Here is a 20,013-nt window from a genome sequence, read left to right as displayed (position 1 = left end):
TATTCCAGGATTCCAATGAAAATAAAAGTATTTTTTTAAAAAAAACAAAACTGTAACTGGGCTATCTTAAAAGAAGCGTTCTTCTTCCTCACGTAAGGAATTCCTCTTCTGAAAATGTTGACTGAGGGTACACGCCTCCATCATCACAAAACGAAATATCTGTTTACAGTGCTTGGTTCTGAACTCTACACTTCCCATACAAATTAATGCACCTTTGATGGGGAGCTAATCGACGTCTTTAACAGACCGCACTTATCAGCTGCCCTTCGTTCGTTATTCCTAGCCATTCCTTTCGAAACGGCAGAGGGAGAAGAAGCGGGACCCGGGAGCCCCTGAGCTTCAGAAGGGCCAAGCGAGAAGAAGAGCCGTCGAAGTGCGAAGGGGAGGGAGGAGGCTGTCGGAGCCCATCCGAGCACCAGGCCCCTTTAAGGCGGAGGGAGCAAAGGGACGCGAGGCTCCGGACTCAGCCGCTATATAGGTCTGCAAGAGGCGGTCCGCGCTCCTCTCCTGGCTGTGCCGCGATCTCTGTCGTCAAGACCAGGCCGTGCTCCAGGCTTATCTCCCGCCGTCGATCAAAGTAAGCGGGGGGGGAGCCCTGATTCCCCTCACCCACCCCATTCCCCCAAGAAGGACGCCGCGTGAGGCGACGGCGGTGTCCCGAGGGATGCTGCGGGTAGAAGGGCAGAGGAGCGGCGCCGCACCTGCTTCCTCCGGGAGGCCATGTGCCCGCCGCCGCCGCCGCCTCTTCCTCGGCTAGGTCGGGCCCCAGACCCCGCGAAGGGTTTCCTCAGAGGCGCCGCTGACAGGAGAGGGTGGGGGAGGGGCCCCAGCGCCACCCGGCCGAGGAGAGGCGGGCGCGCGTGCTCGTGGGCCTAGCCAGGCCCGGTGCCCGAGCGCGTCATTCTCAAGGCCCGGAGCCCTGGCGCCTTCCGCAGCCCCTGCCTCCCTCCCTCGAGGCCTTGCGGCTTCTCTTCCCCGCGCTCGGCTTTTCTTCTTGCCGGCCTTGGCTGAGCGCAGTTCCTCGCGGGGGAGAAGGTGTGAAAGAGAAGCAAAACCACCCGATCATGGTGGATGGTGGCGGTTGCTGCTGCTGCCGCCGCCGCCGCCCTAATGGCGCTCATCTTCTAACGGCTTAAGTGGCCGGTTCAACAATGGCTCGCCTGGTCTCGGGTATCGCCTTGTGCCGAAAGGGAATCGGTTTAGCCTCGGCTTCCCGAGGCAGCCGGCTTTTATCCCAGATGCAGCTAAGAAAACAGGAGAAATTGGACGGGAGGGGACGTAGATCTAGGAATTCCCATTGTTTCAACTTAGGTTTAAATCTTGCTAATTGGGTTTTTACAAATGGCGGGCCAGAGAATGAAAACGTCGGGGAAGTTAAGCCTGCTGGCCCCCTGCTCTACTGCAAAACATGTGATGCAAGAAGATGCCTGCCGGTGGCCTTGATCTAGTTCAGCCTTGCACTAATCCTGGCAGGAGATAAGTCCTTTTCGTTCGCAGGAGCCGAGGAAGAAAGATAGTGGTGTCCCAGGAAACGTTCAGTGAATCTTTCTTTCACTCTAGCGAGCTGAAGTTCAGGACTCCATCATGCAGTGTCAGACTAACAGGGATGGGAAACCTATCAGCCTCCAGATGCTGTAAGGCTCCTGCCAACATGGCCACTGGTCAAGGATGATGGAAGTTGCAGTCCAACAGAAACTGGAGGACCATAGCTTCTCGTTCTTGCTATGTAGACATAGCACGTGTAGCTGAGCTACCTGCGTCACATCTTTGCTCTTGCAAACTTGACTAGCTAGCTTTCAGGAGGTCACTATTGCTGCCCAATGTTTGTAGGAGGACAACAATGTGGGGATATGCCTTTCAAGGTGGTCGTAAGGCTTACTGAGTTAATTTATACTAACCTCACTGAACGCAAAGGTTCCAGGGTGGATCACATCAATGTAAAATACAACACTAAAAACAGTTTAAAAAACAAATTAGAATACAACTAGAGTGGGTCCTAGAATATATTTAAGTGTCAACAGCTAGGATAAAGAGATGTGTCTTCAGCATAAGACAAAAACAGGATGGTGTCAGATGCACCACTAGAAAGGGAATGCCACAATTTAAGGCCCACCACACTTGAACTTCTGAGGGTGCCATAGCTACCAAGAGGACCCCCTCTGCTTATCTGAGCACCTAAGAGGATCTGTAGGGCAAGGAGGTGATCTTTCAGGTAGTTGGGGCCTAGTTTGGGGCTTTTAACAGCAGTGTGAGCTCCATAAATTAAACCTGGAAACAAATTAGCAACTGGTGAAGCTGTGGTAAATGTTAGTACTGTATCCCTATATGAACCCTGTATGACAAAGATACTGACATCTTGGTTCGTATTCCAGATGCCTGAAGAAATCCAAACCCAGCATGGCGAAGAGGAGGTGGAAACCTTTGCCTTCCAGGCAGAGATTGCCCAGCTTATGTCCCTGATAATCAACACCTTTTACTCCAACAAGGAAATCTTTATGCGGGAGATCATTTCCAACGCCTCTGATGTGAGTATGTTGACCTAGAGTTGGGAGAAAGGAGAAGAGCTGTGTGGAAGAAGGAATAATACTTAAATCTAGAATTTAAATAATTTATTTAAATTGAGTTTCCCATTGGAACTTCATATATTTCCCAAACAGTGGTACATCCTCATTAGTTGAGCTATCCATAAACATTTAATTAAACAGAGCATTTATACTATCTAGGAGGCTACACTACTTGCCAGCCATTTTTTCTAGTTGCAGAACACATCTGTTCTGTCCTGATCCCAAAAACACAAAGTAGAAGACAATCCAAAAACTCCATTGCAGCATGCCTATGTACATTTTTTGTTTATTTAGAGACTATTAAGTGCCCAGAGCTTTCTAGAAGCAAGGCTTGGGCAGAGCAAGTTGTTAGGACTTACTTTCTTTTTTCATATTCATAATGTCAGTTATGGAGTAGGTTGCAGAGTTCAAGAAGTTAAAGAATATGGCAGGCTTCAAAACTATTGATCTGTGGACAAAATGAAGCCTGCTGGGGTCCTACTTTGCCTTGCAAGGCCCACCTGCCATAACACTGCATAAGGTGTGGGGCATAGAAACCCACAGAGGAATAATTGGGTGCCTTATAATTTTTCTAGTTGTTTCTCTGCAAGGGGGGCTTGCCATGGGTGTCTTTAAAACTTTGCCTCAAAGGCAAGCCCTGGGCACAATGGTATAGGTCTCCCAGTGATCCACAGAATGGCATTTCCTGGACCCAGACTCTAGATCCTGGCGCATTTCATCACTTGCTAGAGTCTAGCCCCCAGTATCAATCCCATAACAGCAGTATAATATGGTATCTATTGCACAGTCCCAAACTGTTAGTAACAACATAGTACATAACCTTTTGTGCCATTTGGTAATGATTGATCTTGAAAAATGTATTTTTACAGTGGTTCTTTATTTTTGAAGAAATGTAGCCTTTCCCTCAGTGTATTTGAGTTTTCACATAATTTTATTCAGATTTAATTGTCCTATCTTTTTAGAAAGATAAACTTGGGAGTTTTTCTTCTTCAAATAAGATTAAATGATTTCCCCTCATCTTGGCAATACTGGAAAAAAAAGGCTTAGCAGTAGGTACAAACAGATTTGATCAAGCTGGTATTAACTAGAAGTGAGCACTCACTTTCCATCTTTTACTAGGTAAAGCATGGACTGGTTACCTTAGAAGTTCAGACTGGGACAACCTTCCCAACCTGTTGCCCTTTAGATGTTGTTGGACTCCAGCGCCCATCAGCCCCAGCCAGTGTGGCTAGTGGTCAGAGATGATGGGAGCTGTGGTCTAATAACATTGGAGGACCACAGGTTTAGTGTGTTAGGGAGGTGGACAGTGTGGACAGGTTCCTACATTTAAAAAGCCTTCTGGAACAAACCAAAGAGGCATTTAGTCTGGCATCTTGTTTTTGTCAATGGATAGCTAGAGGCTCTCAAGATGCCCAAAAGAAGGGCATGAAGACATGTCGCGATTGTTTGCCGGTTGCTACAGAGCAGCTGTTTGTGGTTATAATGGCTAGTTATATTCTTTTAAATCCTCTAAGCCAGTGGCAATTGCCACACCTTATGACAACAAATTCTATAATTCTGCATTGTGTGCTGAAATACTTACTTGGTCCTAAATCTGCTGCCCAAATTTTGTTGGGTCTAATATTATATATGAGTGAGAGCTCACACACAATTTCCTGTTATCTATTTTTTAGCACCATGAATAATTTTATAAATCACCCTCCTATTCTCCCTTCAGGAGTAGCTTGGCCAGCAGCAATGTTGGTTGCCACTTCCTGGGAAGGACAAGGCTGGGTGCAGTGGTAGGAGTGCTGGATTGGTTCTGCTGTGTAGCCCCAACCTCCTCACTGCCTAGCGCCTCTCCTTTCCCATCAACGGCAACCACTGGGGGGCTCTTGCTGTTGGTGTGCCTCACCAGTTGAGCCGCTTCTACCTTCCTTAGTTTATGAATAAGAGAGAGAGGGAGGTCTTCATACTCTTCCTTCCAGGAGAGCAACAACCCTTTGCTTCTGGGACTTCGTTTAAGCAGAACCTTCTCATGCAGAAGCAGCATTCTGACATGGATTGATCACATTGGCTCAATTTCTTCCTCTCACACTCAGAAGCAGCTTTGCAGTAGGCATGTGCTGACAAGTGCTGGGGGAACTGGTTCACCTTTCCTTCATACTGCTCTGAGATTTTACTCATCCCTTTCTGAACGGGCTTTGTGGGCAAGTGTTGGCATCACATTTCAAAATAGTCTAATAAATAGATGAGAATCCAAAACAAATGCCTAAGTGAAATACTCATAGTAAAAAAAAGGGGGGGGTCCAATATGTTCCAGTAGCCTAATAGGTTTAAAAAAGTAGAAATAATAAATCACTGTTGCAAATTTGCTTTATGAGAGTGTTAACTTATGTGTCATGATAAACTCATATTTGAGCAGAATGAACTTCTTAAGATAAGTGTAATTCCTGAGGTCCAGTGGTTACCCTGTAGTTCTAGGTAATGTTTTTTTATTTAAAGGAATGTACTATTTTTTACAGAAACAAAAAAATACTCCATTGTTTTTAAAAGTCGTATAACAACATTAAAATGGAATTGGTGATACAGTACAAGTAAAATGCTAACATTTTCTCTGCCCTATTTTGAGAAGTTGTCAAGAATTAAATGGATTTATGTTAGCTTTGGTCTTCAGAAATTTCTCTTCCTCATTCATTTCAGTAACAACAAATTGGATCCCCAAGCTTTGTAAATTCCATGTAATTTAACAGCAAACAAAGTGAAAGTTGGGCGGTGGGGCTTAAACATCACAGGACAACTGATTGCCGTCGTCATTGGATATGTGGAATATAAAGTGACTTGAGATTTGTATTTTTATATAGCAAATTTCAAACGGCTACTTAGCGTCACAACAATGCCGTTAACTTTGACAACGGTTTGTAAATCTGAAAACTGATAGCATCATGAAACATTTTGTTTGCTTACATGCAGTTCTATGGAAGTGATACAGATTCTGAAATTGAGATTGTTCGATCGTCCCATCCTTACCTATTTTTTCTTGTCTCATAGGCACTGGACAAGATCCGCTATGAGAGTCTGACAGATCCCTCAAAGCTGGAAAGTGGCAAAGAGCTGAAGATAGATATCATTCCCAATCCCCATGAACGCACCCTCACCTTGGTGGACACCGGTATTGGCATGACAAAGGCAGACCTTATCAACAATCTGGGCACCATTGCGAAGTCTGGCACCAAAGCCTTCATGGAAGCCTTGCAGGTGGGTGGCTGGTGGATGAGAGTTTTGGAAAGGATGGAGAGCAACAACTTTAGAAAGAAGGGATCTGGCATATAGAGGCATGCTTGAATTTCACATTCAAAGAAACTGGGATTCTTTAGCAGGAAAACCTGAATCTCTTACTTAACATCTATATTAGAAATTAAAATAATTACATGCAAAGTAGGCAAATTGGTGCTTATTTAACAACATTCTACTGGAGAGGAACAGAACTGTACAGGGTATCTAATCCCCTTGATATGTGGAAATTATGTCTCATGCGCTCTTCTGAGAATTTCATCAGCCACTATCCATGCACTTTATATATAGTCTTATGGTAAGGAACCTGTGCTCCTCCTGATGCCACCTGATTTAAATTCCTACCATCCCTAGCCATTGGCCATGTTCTCTGGGGCTGAGGAGAGTTGGTTTCCAGTAAATTAGGGCCACAGGTCCCTCTCCCTGATTTTAAGAGGAAGAAGGCTGCTTTTAATATAATCAAAATTGAGGCTTTCAGGATGTTGAATCCTTTGCCTATGAATTTTCATTTTTTTCACAAAATACAGCACCTCGCTCATAAGCTGCTTCACTGTTTTGCACCATTCCTATTTTTAAAATAAAAAAAATCTAAATTCATTATAAAGGTGCATCTAACCTGGGTGTTGCCTTCTTTCCTGCCAGCTCTTTATGTCTAGAGCATAGCTTTCTGGTTATTTAGAAACTGTGTATGCATATGTATGTTAGGTTTCCTTTCCAGGCATCTAGTCTCTCTTCTTCCATCTACAGGCTGGTGCAGACATCTCCATGATTGGACAGTTCGGTGTGGGCTTTTACTCTGCTTACCTTGTGGCTGAGAAGGTTGTGGTTATCACCAAGCACAACGATGATGAACAGTATGCCTGGGAGTCATCTGCAGGCGGCTCCTTCACTGTCAAAACTGACCATGGTATGTGATGGCAGATGCCCCCAATAGCAAGTGATCAAGGGGTTCTCAAATGCTGTCTTGAATTAGAAGTAAAAGGGGGAATATGGCAGTCTCATAGATGACCCAAAAGTAGGAACAGTAGTACAGTGGTACCTCTGGTTACAAACACCTCAGGTTACAAACACTTGGGGTTACAGACTCAGCTAACCCAGAAGTAGTACTTCAGGTTAAGAACTTTACCTCAGGATGAGAACAGAAATCGCGGCGGGGGGAGGCCCCATTAGCTAAAGTGGTACCTCAGGTTAAGAACAGACCTCAGGAACAAATTAAGTACGTAACCAGAGGTACCACTGTAATCCTTCCTCTTCTCTTTTCTGCCCTCTGCTGGTGAGGTTGAGCAGTAACCAGCAAAAAAGACTTGTTACCCAGGAGACCTTTCAGTCATTTCCAAAAGAGCATGGAGGTCATTCATGTTGCATCAGCACATTGTGTGCTGGTCCCAGAATCCCTTTGATATGTTGCTGGGACTTCCCACATCATTTACAGTGCATTTGGGATCTCTGTTTTTCTGGTTTCATGAGGCAGATTGAGCATGAAGTGACATTTTTCACTTTTAAATAATATTTTATTAAGCAGGATGTATAAATAGCATCTCTTCTCCACCACAGAATTCTCAAAAGCATTCCATAAAGAAATAAAAAAGAAACCATAATTATCTGTTGATGCAAGAGATACAAAATAAATGTATTATCTGCGTCACCTCATGCTTTTCATATTTCTGAGGCAGCTATAAATAGGTGTCCTTGCATATTGTCATTAGGTGCATAGCTTGAGTTTGCAGGGGAGGAAATGGCAACACTAGTTGTCAATCAAGATGTCGACCCAGTGTGTGACAGCTGTAAAAAAGACAAATTGCATACTAGGATCATTAGGAAATGAATTGAAAATAAAACTGCCAATATCACAAGTGTCATTATAAAAATCTGGACTGCATCTGAAACACGGAGGGAAAATTGCGGCATTTAGGACTTTTTAATTTAGAGAAAAGGCAAGTAAGAGGTGACATGATAGAAGTTTGAAAAATTAAGCATGGCATGGAGAAAGTGGATAGAGAAATGTTTTTCTCCCTCATAACACTAGAACTCCTGGGCATTTAATGAAACTGAATGTTGGAGGTTTTGGGACAGGAAGAAAGGCATTCATTCACATAGCACAAAGATAAACTTTGGAATTTGCTCCCACCAAAGCAGTGATAGCCACCAACTTGGATGGCTTTAAAAGAGGATTAGAGAAGTTTGAGGAGGATAAGGCTCTCAATGGCTTAGGGAGAGCACTCCTGTTTGTGAATTTGACACAGGAATCCAGTTAGCCACTCTATGAACAGGATGCTGGACTAGGTAGATCATTGGCCTGATCCAGCAGGCTCTTACCTTCTTTCTAGTAGCCTCATAAAAGGGACGTGGGTGGCGCTGTGGGTTAAACCACGAGCCTAGGGCTTGCCAATCAAAAGGTTAGCAGTTTGAATCCTCGTGAGCTCCTGTTGCTTGGTCCCTGCTCCTGCCAACCTAGCAGTTGGAAGGTACGTCAAAATGCAAGTAGATAAATAGGTACCGCTCTGGCAGGAAGGTAAACGGCGTTTCCGTGCGCTGCTCTGGTTCGCCAGAAGCGGCTTAGTCATGCTGGCCACATGACCCGGAAGGTGTACGCCGGCTCCCTCGGCCAATAAAGCGAGATGAGCACCACAACCCCAGAGTCGTCTGTGACTGGACCCAATGGTCAGGGGTCCCTTTACCTTTACCTTTAGTAGCCTCATAGGTTTCCTCTGAACAATCTTAGGCTGCATATGTACACTTAAGAAAGAGTTCTTACCAATTATAAGACCTATGACTTGCCCTTAGAAGACAAAAACTAAGTTTTTTATATCAGCCTCTCCAAAACAAGGACTACCTCCCCCAATAATGGCCAGTCTTCCACCTGCTGGAGATGTTGGCTCTGACCAGGAACACTTTCTAAGGAGCCGCAGATCTGATGTGGCCTTCTAGAGTCTCCCACCAGCCTTCACCAACCTAGTGCTCCTCAGATGTTTTGGACTGCAGCTCCGCAACCCAGGCTTAGTTCCTCTTGTTTGTTTGTTTTAGGTGAACCCATTGGCCGTGGTACCAAAGTGATCTTGCACCTGAAGGAAGATCAGACTGAATACCTGGAGGAACGTCGCATCAAGGAAGTGGTGAAGAAGCACTCTCAGTTCATCGGCTACCCTATCACTCTCTATGTAGGTATATGAGAGGAGCTGCTCCAGGGGATCAAATGAGTTTCATTTCCACAGCGACTTTTAGGTGTATGGTGGAAACTGTTCCACATTGTGCTGCTGTAGGAGTGCTAAAGTCTCTCCATGAAGGAGAGCCCAGGCATTGTATGTGAAGGAGGGAGAGCTGGACTATTCATATACTGCCTTTACTTGTAGAGCAGTCCTGCAGCTTTTGAAATGGATTTTATAGGAGCATTGTACTTGCCTGTGGCTTAGACTGCTATTGATTTTATTTATTGAATTTCGTTTCAGACCGGGACCCACCTTCAACACAATAATGGATTTGGGAATCCGTTTCTTAATTTTTGTTATATGTATCTATTGCGGTAGCGCTGCTGTTAATGAGCCACCTTAAATCAGACCATGACCCAATATTGGGTCCCGACACACCAGTTGATGGGTGAAGTCCTGCATGCTTTAAAGTGTTTAGGGTGCTAAAGTGAAGTGGCTCTTGCAATTTCAAGTGCGGCTTCACTTGGGAAGCATTCTCATGTGTTGCAGTGGAGAGCAGCTCCATCCCATCGTGGGCTTTTTAAAAAGTTCTGCCACATCTTGGGTTGTGGCCTGGTCACAGGCCTGAGAAAGCAGTGGCCACACTGGATTGTAGCGGTGTTTTGAAACTCTGCTCCCTTGACTAGCGTGAGAAGCAGACCGGCTATATTCTCTTCCTGGTGGAAATATAGGTGTGAAGTTGGCAAGAGAAAGGGTGCCTATCTGTGTGTGCATGCTTCATACACGGTACAATAACCCCCCATTCTCTGAATATGGCTCACCCCCAGGTTTGACCCTTTTAACTTTAACCTTCTTGATAAACCTGCAGTACAGTAACAAGGTTCTCTTCTTGCAGCTGGAGAAGGAGCGTGAGAAGGAAATCAGCGACGATGAGGCGGAGGAGGAAAAAGTGGAGAAGGAGGATGAAGAGGCAGCCCCCAAAGATGAAGAGGAGAAGCCCAAGATTGAAGATGTGGGCTCAGATGAAGAGGAGGAAGGTGGCAAGAGCAAGAAGAAGACCAAGAAGATCAAGGAAAAGTACATCGACCAGGAGGAACTGAACAAGACCAAGCCCATCTGGACCCGAAACCCTGATGACATCACTCAGGAGGAGTATGGCGAGTTCTACAAGAGCTTGACTAATGATTGGGAAGACCATCTGGCTGTTAAGGTGAGAGTGGTAGATATCTCTGCTGATATCTACTGTACTTGGTTCTCTGTATCGAGCAAAGGCCCAGAGAAAGTAGCAGACAAGATGGCAATACAGGGCAGCAGCGTCTGCTAACTAAGAAGCTGAGTACTTGAATAGGGTTGCCATACATCTGGAATTTCCTGGACATATCGAGAATACTGTGGTTGGCAGCAGTGCCCAGGCAGAAATTGGTAAAATGTCTGAAAAAAATCAGATGTATGGCAGCCCATGCTGGCAGTGTGGTTTTTCCATTTAAAAAAAGCTCAACTACTTTGCCACTGCCAAGCAACCTTTTATGCCCAGATTTTTGAAATATGGCAACCCTAACTGAAGAATGTATGCATTGTTATGTGAAGGGGATAGAAGAGACCACTTCATGGAGGAAGAAGCTTGCAGTTCTCCACTGCAATATATTTTCTAAGTGTCGCTAGGTTTCATTAGAGTTGTCTGCACCATTCATAGTTGCCCAGTGGGTAGAAGTATAGCAGTATGTTTTAAAGTATTAACTGATGTATCATTGAAAAGTTTAAAAAACAAACACACCCTCTCAGGCTAGAGGAGAGAAGGGTCTCTTGAGTGAAATAATTGGAACTAAGTGTATGGCTGCCAGATTCCATGCTGGGGCAAGTTTTTGTCCATTTCCAGCTGTGTTCTGGGTTGCAAATGAACAGGTGCAACTTCTCTTGTCCGTATAGCCCTAATGGAATAAGTGGCACCTGTTGAACTCTACTGGGGTGCAAGAAATTCTAGCACAGTGGAGTCTCTGAAGTTTCCTCTTGCCTAGCAAGTTTTGCCAGGAATATCTAACAAGTCCAGTCCACACAGAAGTCTTTCTATGATATTTTTGCTGCCAGTGTGTGTTTTCCCCAAAGGGCTGCTCACTAGCTCATCTGATGTTCCCAAACTTCACAGCACTTCTCTGTGGAGGGGCAGTTGGAATTCCGGGCGCTTCTCTTCATCCCACGCCGGGCCCCGTTTGACCTCTTTGAGAACAAGAAGAAAAAGAACAACATCAAGCTCTATGTGAGGCGCGTCTTCATTATGGACAGCTGTGATGAACTCATCCCAGAGTACCTGAGTAAGCTCCCTCTTTCTGTTCCTGCTTTACCTCACTTAGAATATTGGGCTGTTTTTTATTGCCCTTGTTTGACCCATCTCTGCAATGCCAGTATTGAACTATCATTTTATTCTGGTTTTTCAAACTCCCAAAACAAGGTGGCATCGCTAGATGCTTATGGACTACAATTCCCATCATCCTTAACCATTGGCCATGCTAGGTGGAGCTGATGGGAATTGGAGTGACGCATGTTCCCCATCGCTGATCTCTAGCAAAGCTGTATCTCCCACCCCAGCCAGCCTGGCTTAGTGTACTCATTATCTTCCTCTGCTATTTGAAGAACTGTGGCAGGGCAGGGGGGAATTAGTGCAAGGGGGTCATGACATAGGTTAGCTCCCTCAGTGCAAGTTCTCTTTGCGCTGTTCTTCCCAAACACCCGAGGCTTGCATTTCCAATTGGGCACTGTTTTGCTTATAAAATGCTTTCGTAGGTTGGGATGAAATACCACCTGGCCTAACCTGCCACCCACCCGTTCACCCTCTCCTTAAAAAATAATAGTAATACTGCACAACATTGGTCCAAGGAAGAGAATCAAACCATACAGCAATTCTATGGAAAACCAAACCATATGAAAATTCTCAGGGTGGAGACTGAAAATGAGCAAAGCCCTTCTGCTGAGTTCTGCAAAGGGCACTTTTGGGGAAGGCTGAATTGCCATGTATGTACACACTTTCTTGTCCCTTCTCCCTGGATCACTTAGGTAGAACCAAGAAATGGTACTCTTTCACTCAGATTACCTATCACTTGTCATGGCTCGTTTAGTCTCTGATTTTATTTCTTCCTTTCTTTTGTTAAATCAGACTTCATCCGGGGTGTAGTGGACTCGGAGGATCTGCCCCTGAACATCTCCCGTGAGATGCTGCAACAAAGCAAGATTCTCAAAGTGATTCGCAAGAACATCGTCAAGAAATGCCTGGAGCTTTTTGCAGAGCTGGCGGAGGACAAAGAAAACTACAAGAAGTTCTACGAAGCCTTCTCCAAAAATCTCAAGGTGAGAGCTGACCAGCCCACTGTCTCAGGCTGGATTGAGCACAGTAATTTGGGCAGTAAAACAATCTGCTGCAGTAGAATTTCTTGCTCCTGACTTCTACTACCTTGTTTTGTTTTTAATTATGGGAAGTGTTCTTTTAAAAAACAGTTCTAGTCCTCATGATTGTGAAAAGGCTGGGAAATCTTCAGGCCATAAGCTCAGAAAAGTGGAGAGTGAAGCTAAGCAGTAATTTTAGCTGATCAGAAAGCTTAACTCTAGCCTGAACACCTGTTGCCCTGCATGTCCATTTATTAGCCTGGCCAGTTGGGTACCTATTTATTTAGAGTCCAGTTCTTCTCTCCCCAAACACCCTGGGTTGGGCTGCCCATCTGTCAATAGTGACATTTTTTTGCCCACATTATTTGGAATCTATAAATACAAATAAATGCATCTAAAACATCTTTTGCCCATAGCTGGGGATCCATGAGGACTCTACCAACAGGAAACGCCTGTCAGAACTGTTGCGGTACCACACTTCCCATTCTGGCGACGAGATGAATTCCCTCTCCGAATATGTGTCCCGTATGAAGGAAAACCAGAAAAGCATCTATTACATCACAGGTAAATAATACCTGCTGTCAGGACAAAGCTGATCAAACCTTGTCTCCTCACAGTGGAATGGTGATTCCTTTGAGCAGGAATCTTTGGTTATAGTGGAACCTGGAGATTTTATTTCCACTGAACTCACCTTGGCTGCTCTGGCATCAATTTCTGAGTTATTTGTGCCTTTGGTCAATTCTCCTTAATAGATTACCTTCCTTGGATCTTCTGGGGGTGGTGGCTCTTTTCTTTAATTGAAGAGAGATTGAAAACCCAACTCAAATCTTCATGATTCCAGAGATATGAGCTAAAAACCTCCAAGTTTTAATTAAACGTTGTGAACCAGTAAGAGTTAATTCAGAAGGACTTCCAAATATCTGTCAGTTCTTTTACACATCTTTGCCCTTTAGAGTTCCAGTCTAATTTCTCAGTGCATGATAAAAAATGGGAAAACACACCTTTCAAAGTCCTAAATTGCATGATCCACATAATGTGTGCTGATTAAATTACGCAAAAGGGAGGCTCATTTATAATAGGAACTGAAGCTTAGATTCATCAAATGTAGACAGAAATACATCTTGATTTGCTCTGTACTAGAATATTGGTCTCTATTGGTGCCCTCTGTTTTGAGTGTTGGGTGCAAAAATCTGCTGTTTTGATACCTTCCTAGTCTTGCCAGGTTTGGGGGCCCCATCCACAAGGCTTAGCAAAATGCAAGACCAGCTGAAACATGCTTGCTATGAGAGCAGCATTACTCTCTTTAAAAATGGAGCTTTGTTGGAGCCCATGATGTGCAGCCTGATGTTAGCTCCTCTAATCTCTTGTGCTGCAGGTGAGAGCAAGGAGCAGGTGGCTAACTCTGCCTTTGTGGAGCGAGTGAGGAAACGTGGTTTTGAGGTGGTGTACATGACAGAGCCCATTGATGAGTATAGCGTCCAGCAGCTGAAGGAATTTGATGGCAAGACCTTGGTGTCCGTCACCAAAGAAGGGCTGGAGCTGCCAGAGGATGAGGACGAGAAGAAGAAGATGGAGGAGAGCAAAGCCAAGTTTGAGAACCTTTGCAAACTCATGAAGGAAATCCTGGAGAAGAAAGTTGAAAAGGTGAGTGTGCTTTGTCCCATTATCTGCCTGACCACACACATGTGCAAAGAAGACAGAGATAAAGAATTATACAACTTTTAGAAGACATCTGAAGGCAGCCCTGTATCAGGAGGTTTTTAAAGCTTGTTTTTATTATATTTTTAGATGTGCTGTAAGCCACCCAGAGTGGTTGGGGAAACCCAGCCAGATGGGTTAAGAATAATAATAATAAACATTTTTTGATGAAGGTTCATGATTTGGCATCTGGTGTCTTATCTAGGTGACGGTCTCAAACAGGCTGGTCTCCTCACCCTGCTGTATTGTCACCAGCACCTATGGCTGGACCGCCAACATGGAACGTATCATGAAGGCCCAGGCCTTGCGAGACAACTCCACCATGGGCTACATGATGGCCAAGAAGCACCTGGAGATCAATCCTGACCACCCCATTGTAGAGACACTGCGTCAGAAGGCGGAGGCAGACAAGAACGACAAGGCCGTCAAGGACCTTGTGGTGCTGCTCTTTGAGACAGCACTGCTTTCCTCTGGCTTCTCCTTGGAGGATCCACAGACTCACTCCAACCGTATCTATAGGATGATCAAGCTGGGGCTCGGTGAGTTGCTGGGAGATGGGGAGCAGCAAATCCTACTTCTGCTATTGAGGAAATGGAATATGGCCAGTTAAGAGAGGTTTCTGTGACCCTGATGCATTCAATCCAGGGCTTGTCAAACAACTTGTGTTTTTTGGCCTCAGGAAGGTCCAATTTACTTGGTTCCTCTACCCACAAATGCACACTCATTCTTCTCTGGCCTCAGGGGAAACTTTGTTGTGGCAGTGGTGGTGGGAACATGAATGTGGGTTAGTCACATAGAATTGTGACGTTGTGAAAAGGGCAGGAGAGGTATAGCAGTGGGGGGAGTGTTTTTATAAGTGAGGCCTGGTGAGCAGAAGGATGTGAAATTGCCTGTAGCTGGTGTGGAAAGCAGACTTGGAACCTAAATGTCAATTAATTTGGGGAGTCCCAAGAAAGGATTCCAGCCCGTAACACAGGGTGATGGATGTGAAGGTCTGAGAGCCCAAGCTAAGATTGGACCTTTTCCATGACTTTGCTACTGATGGAAGTGTCTGTTCCCCCCACACCTACAACATGGAGATAACTTTGCCGCAGCTTTCCAGGCTGTTGTGTTACTGAGATTGCGTTGGATATTGGCAAATGTTCTTTAGTCTGCCAATTTTTTCTAAAAATTGTAGATATATACCTAAGGAGCTTCCATGAAGGGCATTCTATAGTATAAGGCTGACAAGTCTTTGCTTTGTTACTGCTACATGTGTGGCCTTATTAAAGCCCTGTTAGGGCACTGAATCTCCTTGTATGTAAACAAACCTGCAGGGAGAAGCAGCAGGTCATGGCTCTGAGCCCTCCACACGCTTGAGGACAAAGGCCTAAAGTGAGGATCCTTCTCTCTTCATGGAGGCTCCTCACTTCAGACCCTCATGCTTTTGGAGGGCTCCAAACTTGAGTACAACCAATGTGCCACGGGGGCAGGATGCTTGCTTGCAAATGAGAAAGGAATACAAGTCTGGCTCTTAAAGAGACCCTTTCTAGCCTTGAACGGCCTAAAAATGATTTTCTATTGCACACTTACTATTTCAGGGATTGATGAAGATGAGGTTGCTGCTGAAGAGCCTAGTGCCGCTGTCTCTGAAGATATTCCCCCTCTGGAAGGAGACGAGGATGCCTCACGCATGGAGGAGGTGGATTAAAGAGAGGGCGCTGAGCTCCCCCTCTGTCTTGCCACCATCCATTCCCTGCACCATCGCCTTGCTCAGGAAGACTGGCTCCGGCAGTGCTCTGGCATGCCTTCGTAAGCAGTCTCTCACTACCTTCCTGTATAATTGGTAGCCAGTGTGACAAGGGGTCTCCACACCTATCTGATCTGTCTTTCTGCTTGTTTAGAAAAAATGCTGCTTTAGGGGAAAGGGACCGGCCCACTGGTTTTAGGTTTTCCCTCCCCCCATGCGGGTTTTATCCTTTTTCTGCTGGGCCACCAAGCATCCATCCTACCATAGCTGAGGTGAACACAGTGAATGTCCTCCCCACTAATAGAGCAGTGAGTTGACTCCTTGCCTCCCTCCCTCACTGCTGCCCTTTGTCCTCAGAGAGCAGGGACTTGTACTCTTGTTGGCTGTTTGTATTTGGTTTTGTTTTACTGGAATTAAAATAACAAAGAATGTGGTTTACAATGAAGTAGTATTGTGATGGATTTCTTTTCTTGTGGAGCACATGGACCTTGTCACAAACTGGTGCAGATAGCCATACCTGCCCCCCAATCAAGAGTGGAAACTGGTTGTGCCAGAACACCCTGACCTTCTTGAGCTTGTGTGTACATGTGGAATTCTGAGAAAGTGTTGTGGGCACTCCAGCCTCAAAATGGCTCCTCTTGCATTTGCATGATATTTACATGGAGTATTCCCCTAAACCAATATCAAACTACAGATCGGACATCTAAAAATCCTAGACCCAGCAATTGTCATTACAAACACTGGATTCTCAAAACAAATCCTTATGGTTTTCACAAGGATTCTTCCGCAAATTATAAATAAATTAAAGCCGTGTGGCATTGGTTTTTACACTGGGCAGAAACATGCCATGGAACAAAACTGTAGACCTCAAATGTGATGTTTTTAGGGGATTCCTTGTGGGCAAACCTTAAAAAAACCATGCGTATACGTGCCAGAGTAAATAAGTTCCTCATGGTGCCCCAAAGCCTCCACCCTGGAACCCACATTGCTGCTTCCATTGCCGCATTCATGCTGGTTAGAGGGCATACGGAGATAACTGAGTGTCAAGGAATGGCTCTGGGCAAGAACAAACTTCCAGCAATTCAATCTGTTTCAATGGGTTCATGTTCTCATGGGTTCCAGGTCTCTCTTGGCCTTGGTGGGTGCATGTGCTTTATGGGCACCATGTTGGGGAATCCCCACTGCAGGTTGTTAGGGGAAGCACCTTTGGGTGCCTCCATATGAAGTGCGTTGAGCAAAATGGTATGGTATCACAGTCGCTTTTGGAAACACACTTGGTCTGTTGGCCATAAGTTACCCATCCCTGCTCCCCGTTGTCATTGTGCAACAAGATGACTTATTTTCAAGTCAGTTCTCTTTTAGAAAAATCCACCTGCTTAGTTTCGTCTCCTGAAGGTGGTAGGACTATTTTGGCAGTTCAGAGACTGTCTCTTAAGTAGTCAAATTTCTTACATGCTTCTCTTTACTGGCATCTGCTCTGCAGCAGGGGTTGTCAACCGCTTTGGGCTTGTGGGCAAGGCGCACCCTGCAGCCATGCATAGTTGCATATGCATATAATAAAATCCTGCTGTCAAGCCTGCTTCCAGCAGGGGGTGCTGATGGTTCAGTCTCATGGAGGGAGAGTCCAGAGCATTCCCTTCACTGGCTTTGCTCCAGGCCCTTTGGATGCTTTTTCCTAGCCATAATATGTTCCTGAACTGTGACTCTTGCTTGCCTGGATGTACATGGGGGTTGTAGAAACATCTCACAGCTGCAGATTCCTGTACTGCAAAGGGTTGGACTAGATGATCCTCAGGGTCCCTTCCAACTCTTATGATTCTACAAAATATACTTTGGCATAGCTGGAATAGAGCCAAGGGTACAAAAGTTAAATTGCTTTGCCCACTTTTGCCTCCAGCCCTGCCCACCACTGGCAGACAGTCTCTGGAAGGTTGCCCATGGCCCTCTGTCCCAGTCCTGCTATAAAGGATAGACTACACAAGGCATCATCTACAAGAGCAGGGATGTAGCAGCCATCTATATAAAGCTGTTATTCTAACATGTACAATTCCTTGTAGGCTAGAGAAGATTGCTGAACCCATCTTCCTCCCCTGGCCAAACCCGGTACAGTGATACCTCTGGTTACAGATTCCGCTAACCCAGAAATAGTACCTCTGGTTGAGAACATTGTTTCAGGATGAGAACAGAAATCACGCGGTGGCAGCGGGAGGCCCCATTAGCTAAAGTGGTACCTCAGGTTAAGAATGGACCTCCAGAACGAATTAAGTTCTTAACCCGAGGTACCACTGTACAATGATCAACTGACCCATGGGCAGAGTGCCTTCAAAGAGCTCTTCAAAACCAGCTTGCCTTCATTGTAACATCATGCAACACCCACCTAACTGCCCAATTTGGCCCATGGGATAGTGTGTTCCCCACCCCTGCTAATAAACGCTTACAATAGAGCAAGCTTCATTGAACAAAGGGACTTGTAAGTAAACATGCATAGGATTACTCAGATTTCCTGACAGCTAATTAAGGAAGTACCTTGTGCTTCTTGCTGTCAAGATTTTATGCTTTATTACAGGCACCTGCCTGTAGGTGATGTCCAGGACAAACTACAATTTGGAAAGTTACACTTTGAACCCTGTGATCGGAATCCAACAAGAGTTTAGGCAGTTCAGATAGGACTTAATTGGGTTGAATTGTGTATACCTTCCCTTTCTACAATTAACAATACAGATCTCTTTTCAGTCTTCATTTATGCAAGTTTATAACAGTGGATTTCACAGGTTGATCAGCCAAGGGTGGGGATATTTTTAGACTGCAACAATATTTGCAGAACAAGGCTAAGACACCATACACTGAATTTCCTACCCATTGGAATTTTCTCTTAATGTGGAGCATGGCTGTCAAGTGTAACCTTTGACCTGGAACGTCTTCTGTGTCCTAAGCAGCCTTTTAATGCTTTTTTAATCCTCTGCAGTCCACTGCCATAGTGACAGAGATTTTTAAGTCTTTGGGGGGAGTTAAGTTTTGCTTTGAAGTCAAGTTAAGAATCTAGGCCTCATGGTGCTACTAAAGCTGAACTTCTGTGTGAAGTTACTACTTCTGTCCACATCCCTTCTTGCCCATCATTACTTCCTCATACCATGCCACTCCTTGAAATAAAATTGGAAAGCCTGGAACATTTTGAATTGTGAATTTACACAACATACTTTGTAGCCAAAGATGAGGATTTTGGTGTCTCATTGGTACCTTTGCCCTTCAATTTACTTATTATGTGCTCATTTGAGGAAATTAACAAATGGGGCTTTTTCAGTCACAAAACATTTCTTCCCCCTTACTTGTATTTATATCAATTTTTTCTCATACTTGTCTACCTGTTACCAGAGACTCAATCTGGCTGGTCCATTAAAGCAAATGCAGCACTCCTCCACAATAACTTGTCAGCCCTCACCTAGTATCCACATGCCTGCCTTCTGTCTTATAACCAGTCAGGCTCTGTCATTGGTTCTGGCTGCACCTACTGTTGATCTCTTAGCCTTGAGCCCCAACGGACAACAGTCATCACTGCAGAGATTGAATGGCACTTCAGCTACCTCGTTTTGGCTCTATTTAAAATAACATGGTTTTTTCCTGCCAGAAACCTCTATCCTCATGCAAGGAGTACTAAAACTAAACTGACACAGGAATCAACTTTTGGCAGTATTTCTACTTGAGAGAGAAGACTTTTGTGGCAGCAGAGATAGAGAAGGAAAGATGACTAGCTTTGCACAAATAATTGATCTCAAGCCTCCAAAATTGTTCCCCATCTACAAGGTAAAGTATCAAGTTCACCTGGCTCAAAAGGCAAGAGATACAGCAACATCTTTCTGCTTAATGTAATGGAACTCCTATTTTTGCCACTTAGATCCATATTTGGCACATCAGATGTAAAGCGACCCACTTGCTAATGTGATTAAACCATACTGGATAAATCAACTGGATGAGATTTGAGATGTTTGTTTTCACCCCAACAGCACCTGGAGGCGGGGGGGTGGCCCACAAGGAAGCAGCAACTCCTTTAGATTATCCCTCCTGGACACACTTTAAAGGCTATAAAACATGTCCTGGCCACTTATTTGCAGCATAGTTTAAATTTAATAAAATAAAACAGTTGTGTGTCGAGTACCAAAAAATGTTTCCCCTGCCCAATGTCAGCTTGGCAACAAAAGGGTTAATGGGTAAAACTCGAGACTTTTTCATG

At 44.8% G+C, this 20,013-nt stretch overlaps 2 protein-coding genes and 1 long non-coding RNA gene across 3 annotated transcripts in view; 2 read left to right on the top strand and 1 right to left on the bottom strand.

The window, feature by feature from the left end:
• LOC309366804 (uncharacterized protein) overlaps positions 1 to 20,013 on the top strand; it is a 177,256-nt gene that overhangs the window by 143,721 nt on the left and 13,522 nt on the right. The gene's annotated exons all lie outside the window — the stretch shown is intronic.
• On the top strand, positions 419 to 16,230 carry HSP90AB1 (heat shock protein 90 alpha family class B member 1). The gene is made up of 12 exons (XM_081905653.1): positions 419 to 577; positions 2,373 to 2,525; positions 5,595 to 5,801; positions 6,585 to 6,744; positions 8,862 to 8,995; positions 9,879 to 10,193; positions 11,127 to 11,292; positions 12,132 to 12,322; positions 12,775 to 12,922; positions 13,734 to 14,002; positions 14,262 to 14,595; positions 15,637 to 16,230. Exons 2-12 carry the CDS (start codon positions 2,373 to 2,375, stop codon positions 15,744 to 15,746), a joined length of 2,187 nt encoding a protein of 728 aa, XP_081761779.1. The 5' UTR covers positions 419 to 577; the 3' UTR covers positions 15,747 to 16,230.
• LOC309366832 lies at positions 16,023 to 20,003 on the bottom strand. Its single transcript, XR_014166889.1, has 2 exons — positions 17,648 to 20,003; positions 16,023 to 17,585 (listed from the first exon to the last, which is right to left on the bottom strand). It is a non-coding gene; the product is annotated as an uncharacterized lncRNA (long non-coding RNA).

Source organism: Podarcis melisellensis (assembly GCF_964234715.1).
Source record: "Podarcis melisellensis genome assembly, chromosome: 3".
In the NCBI taxonomy this organism is placed as follows: domain Eukaryota; kingdom Metazoa; phylum Chordata; class Lepidosauria; order Squamata; family Lacertidae; genus Podarcis; species Podarcis melisellensis.
The sequence above is the reverse complement of the archived record's forward strand: the minus strand, read 5'-3'. Positions and strand labels throughout refer to the sequence as shown.

Bases quoted from the DNA above. Each gene is read 5' to 3' on its own strand.
- HSP90AB1 (XM_081905653.1), top strand. From the start codon at position 2,373: ATGCCTGAAGAAATCCAAACCCAGCATGGCGAAGAGGAGGTGGAAACC. The intron at 2,526-5,594 runs GTGAGTATGTTG...CTTGTCTCATAG, and splicing joins TCATTTCCAACGCCTCTGAT to GCACTGGACAAGATCCGCTA. The intron at 12,923-13,733 runs GTAAATAATACC...CTTGTGCTGCAG, and splicing joins AAGCATCTATTACATCACAG to GTGAGAGCAAGGAGCAGGTG.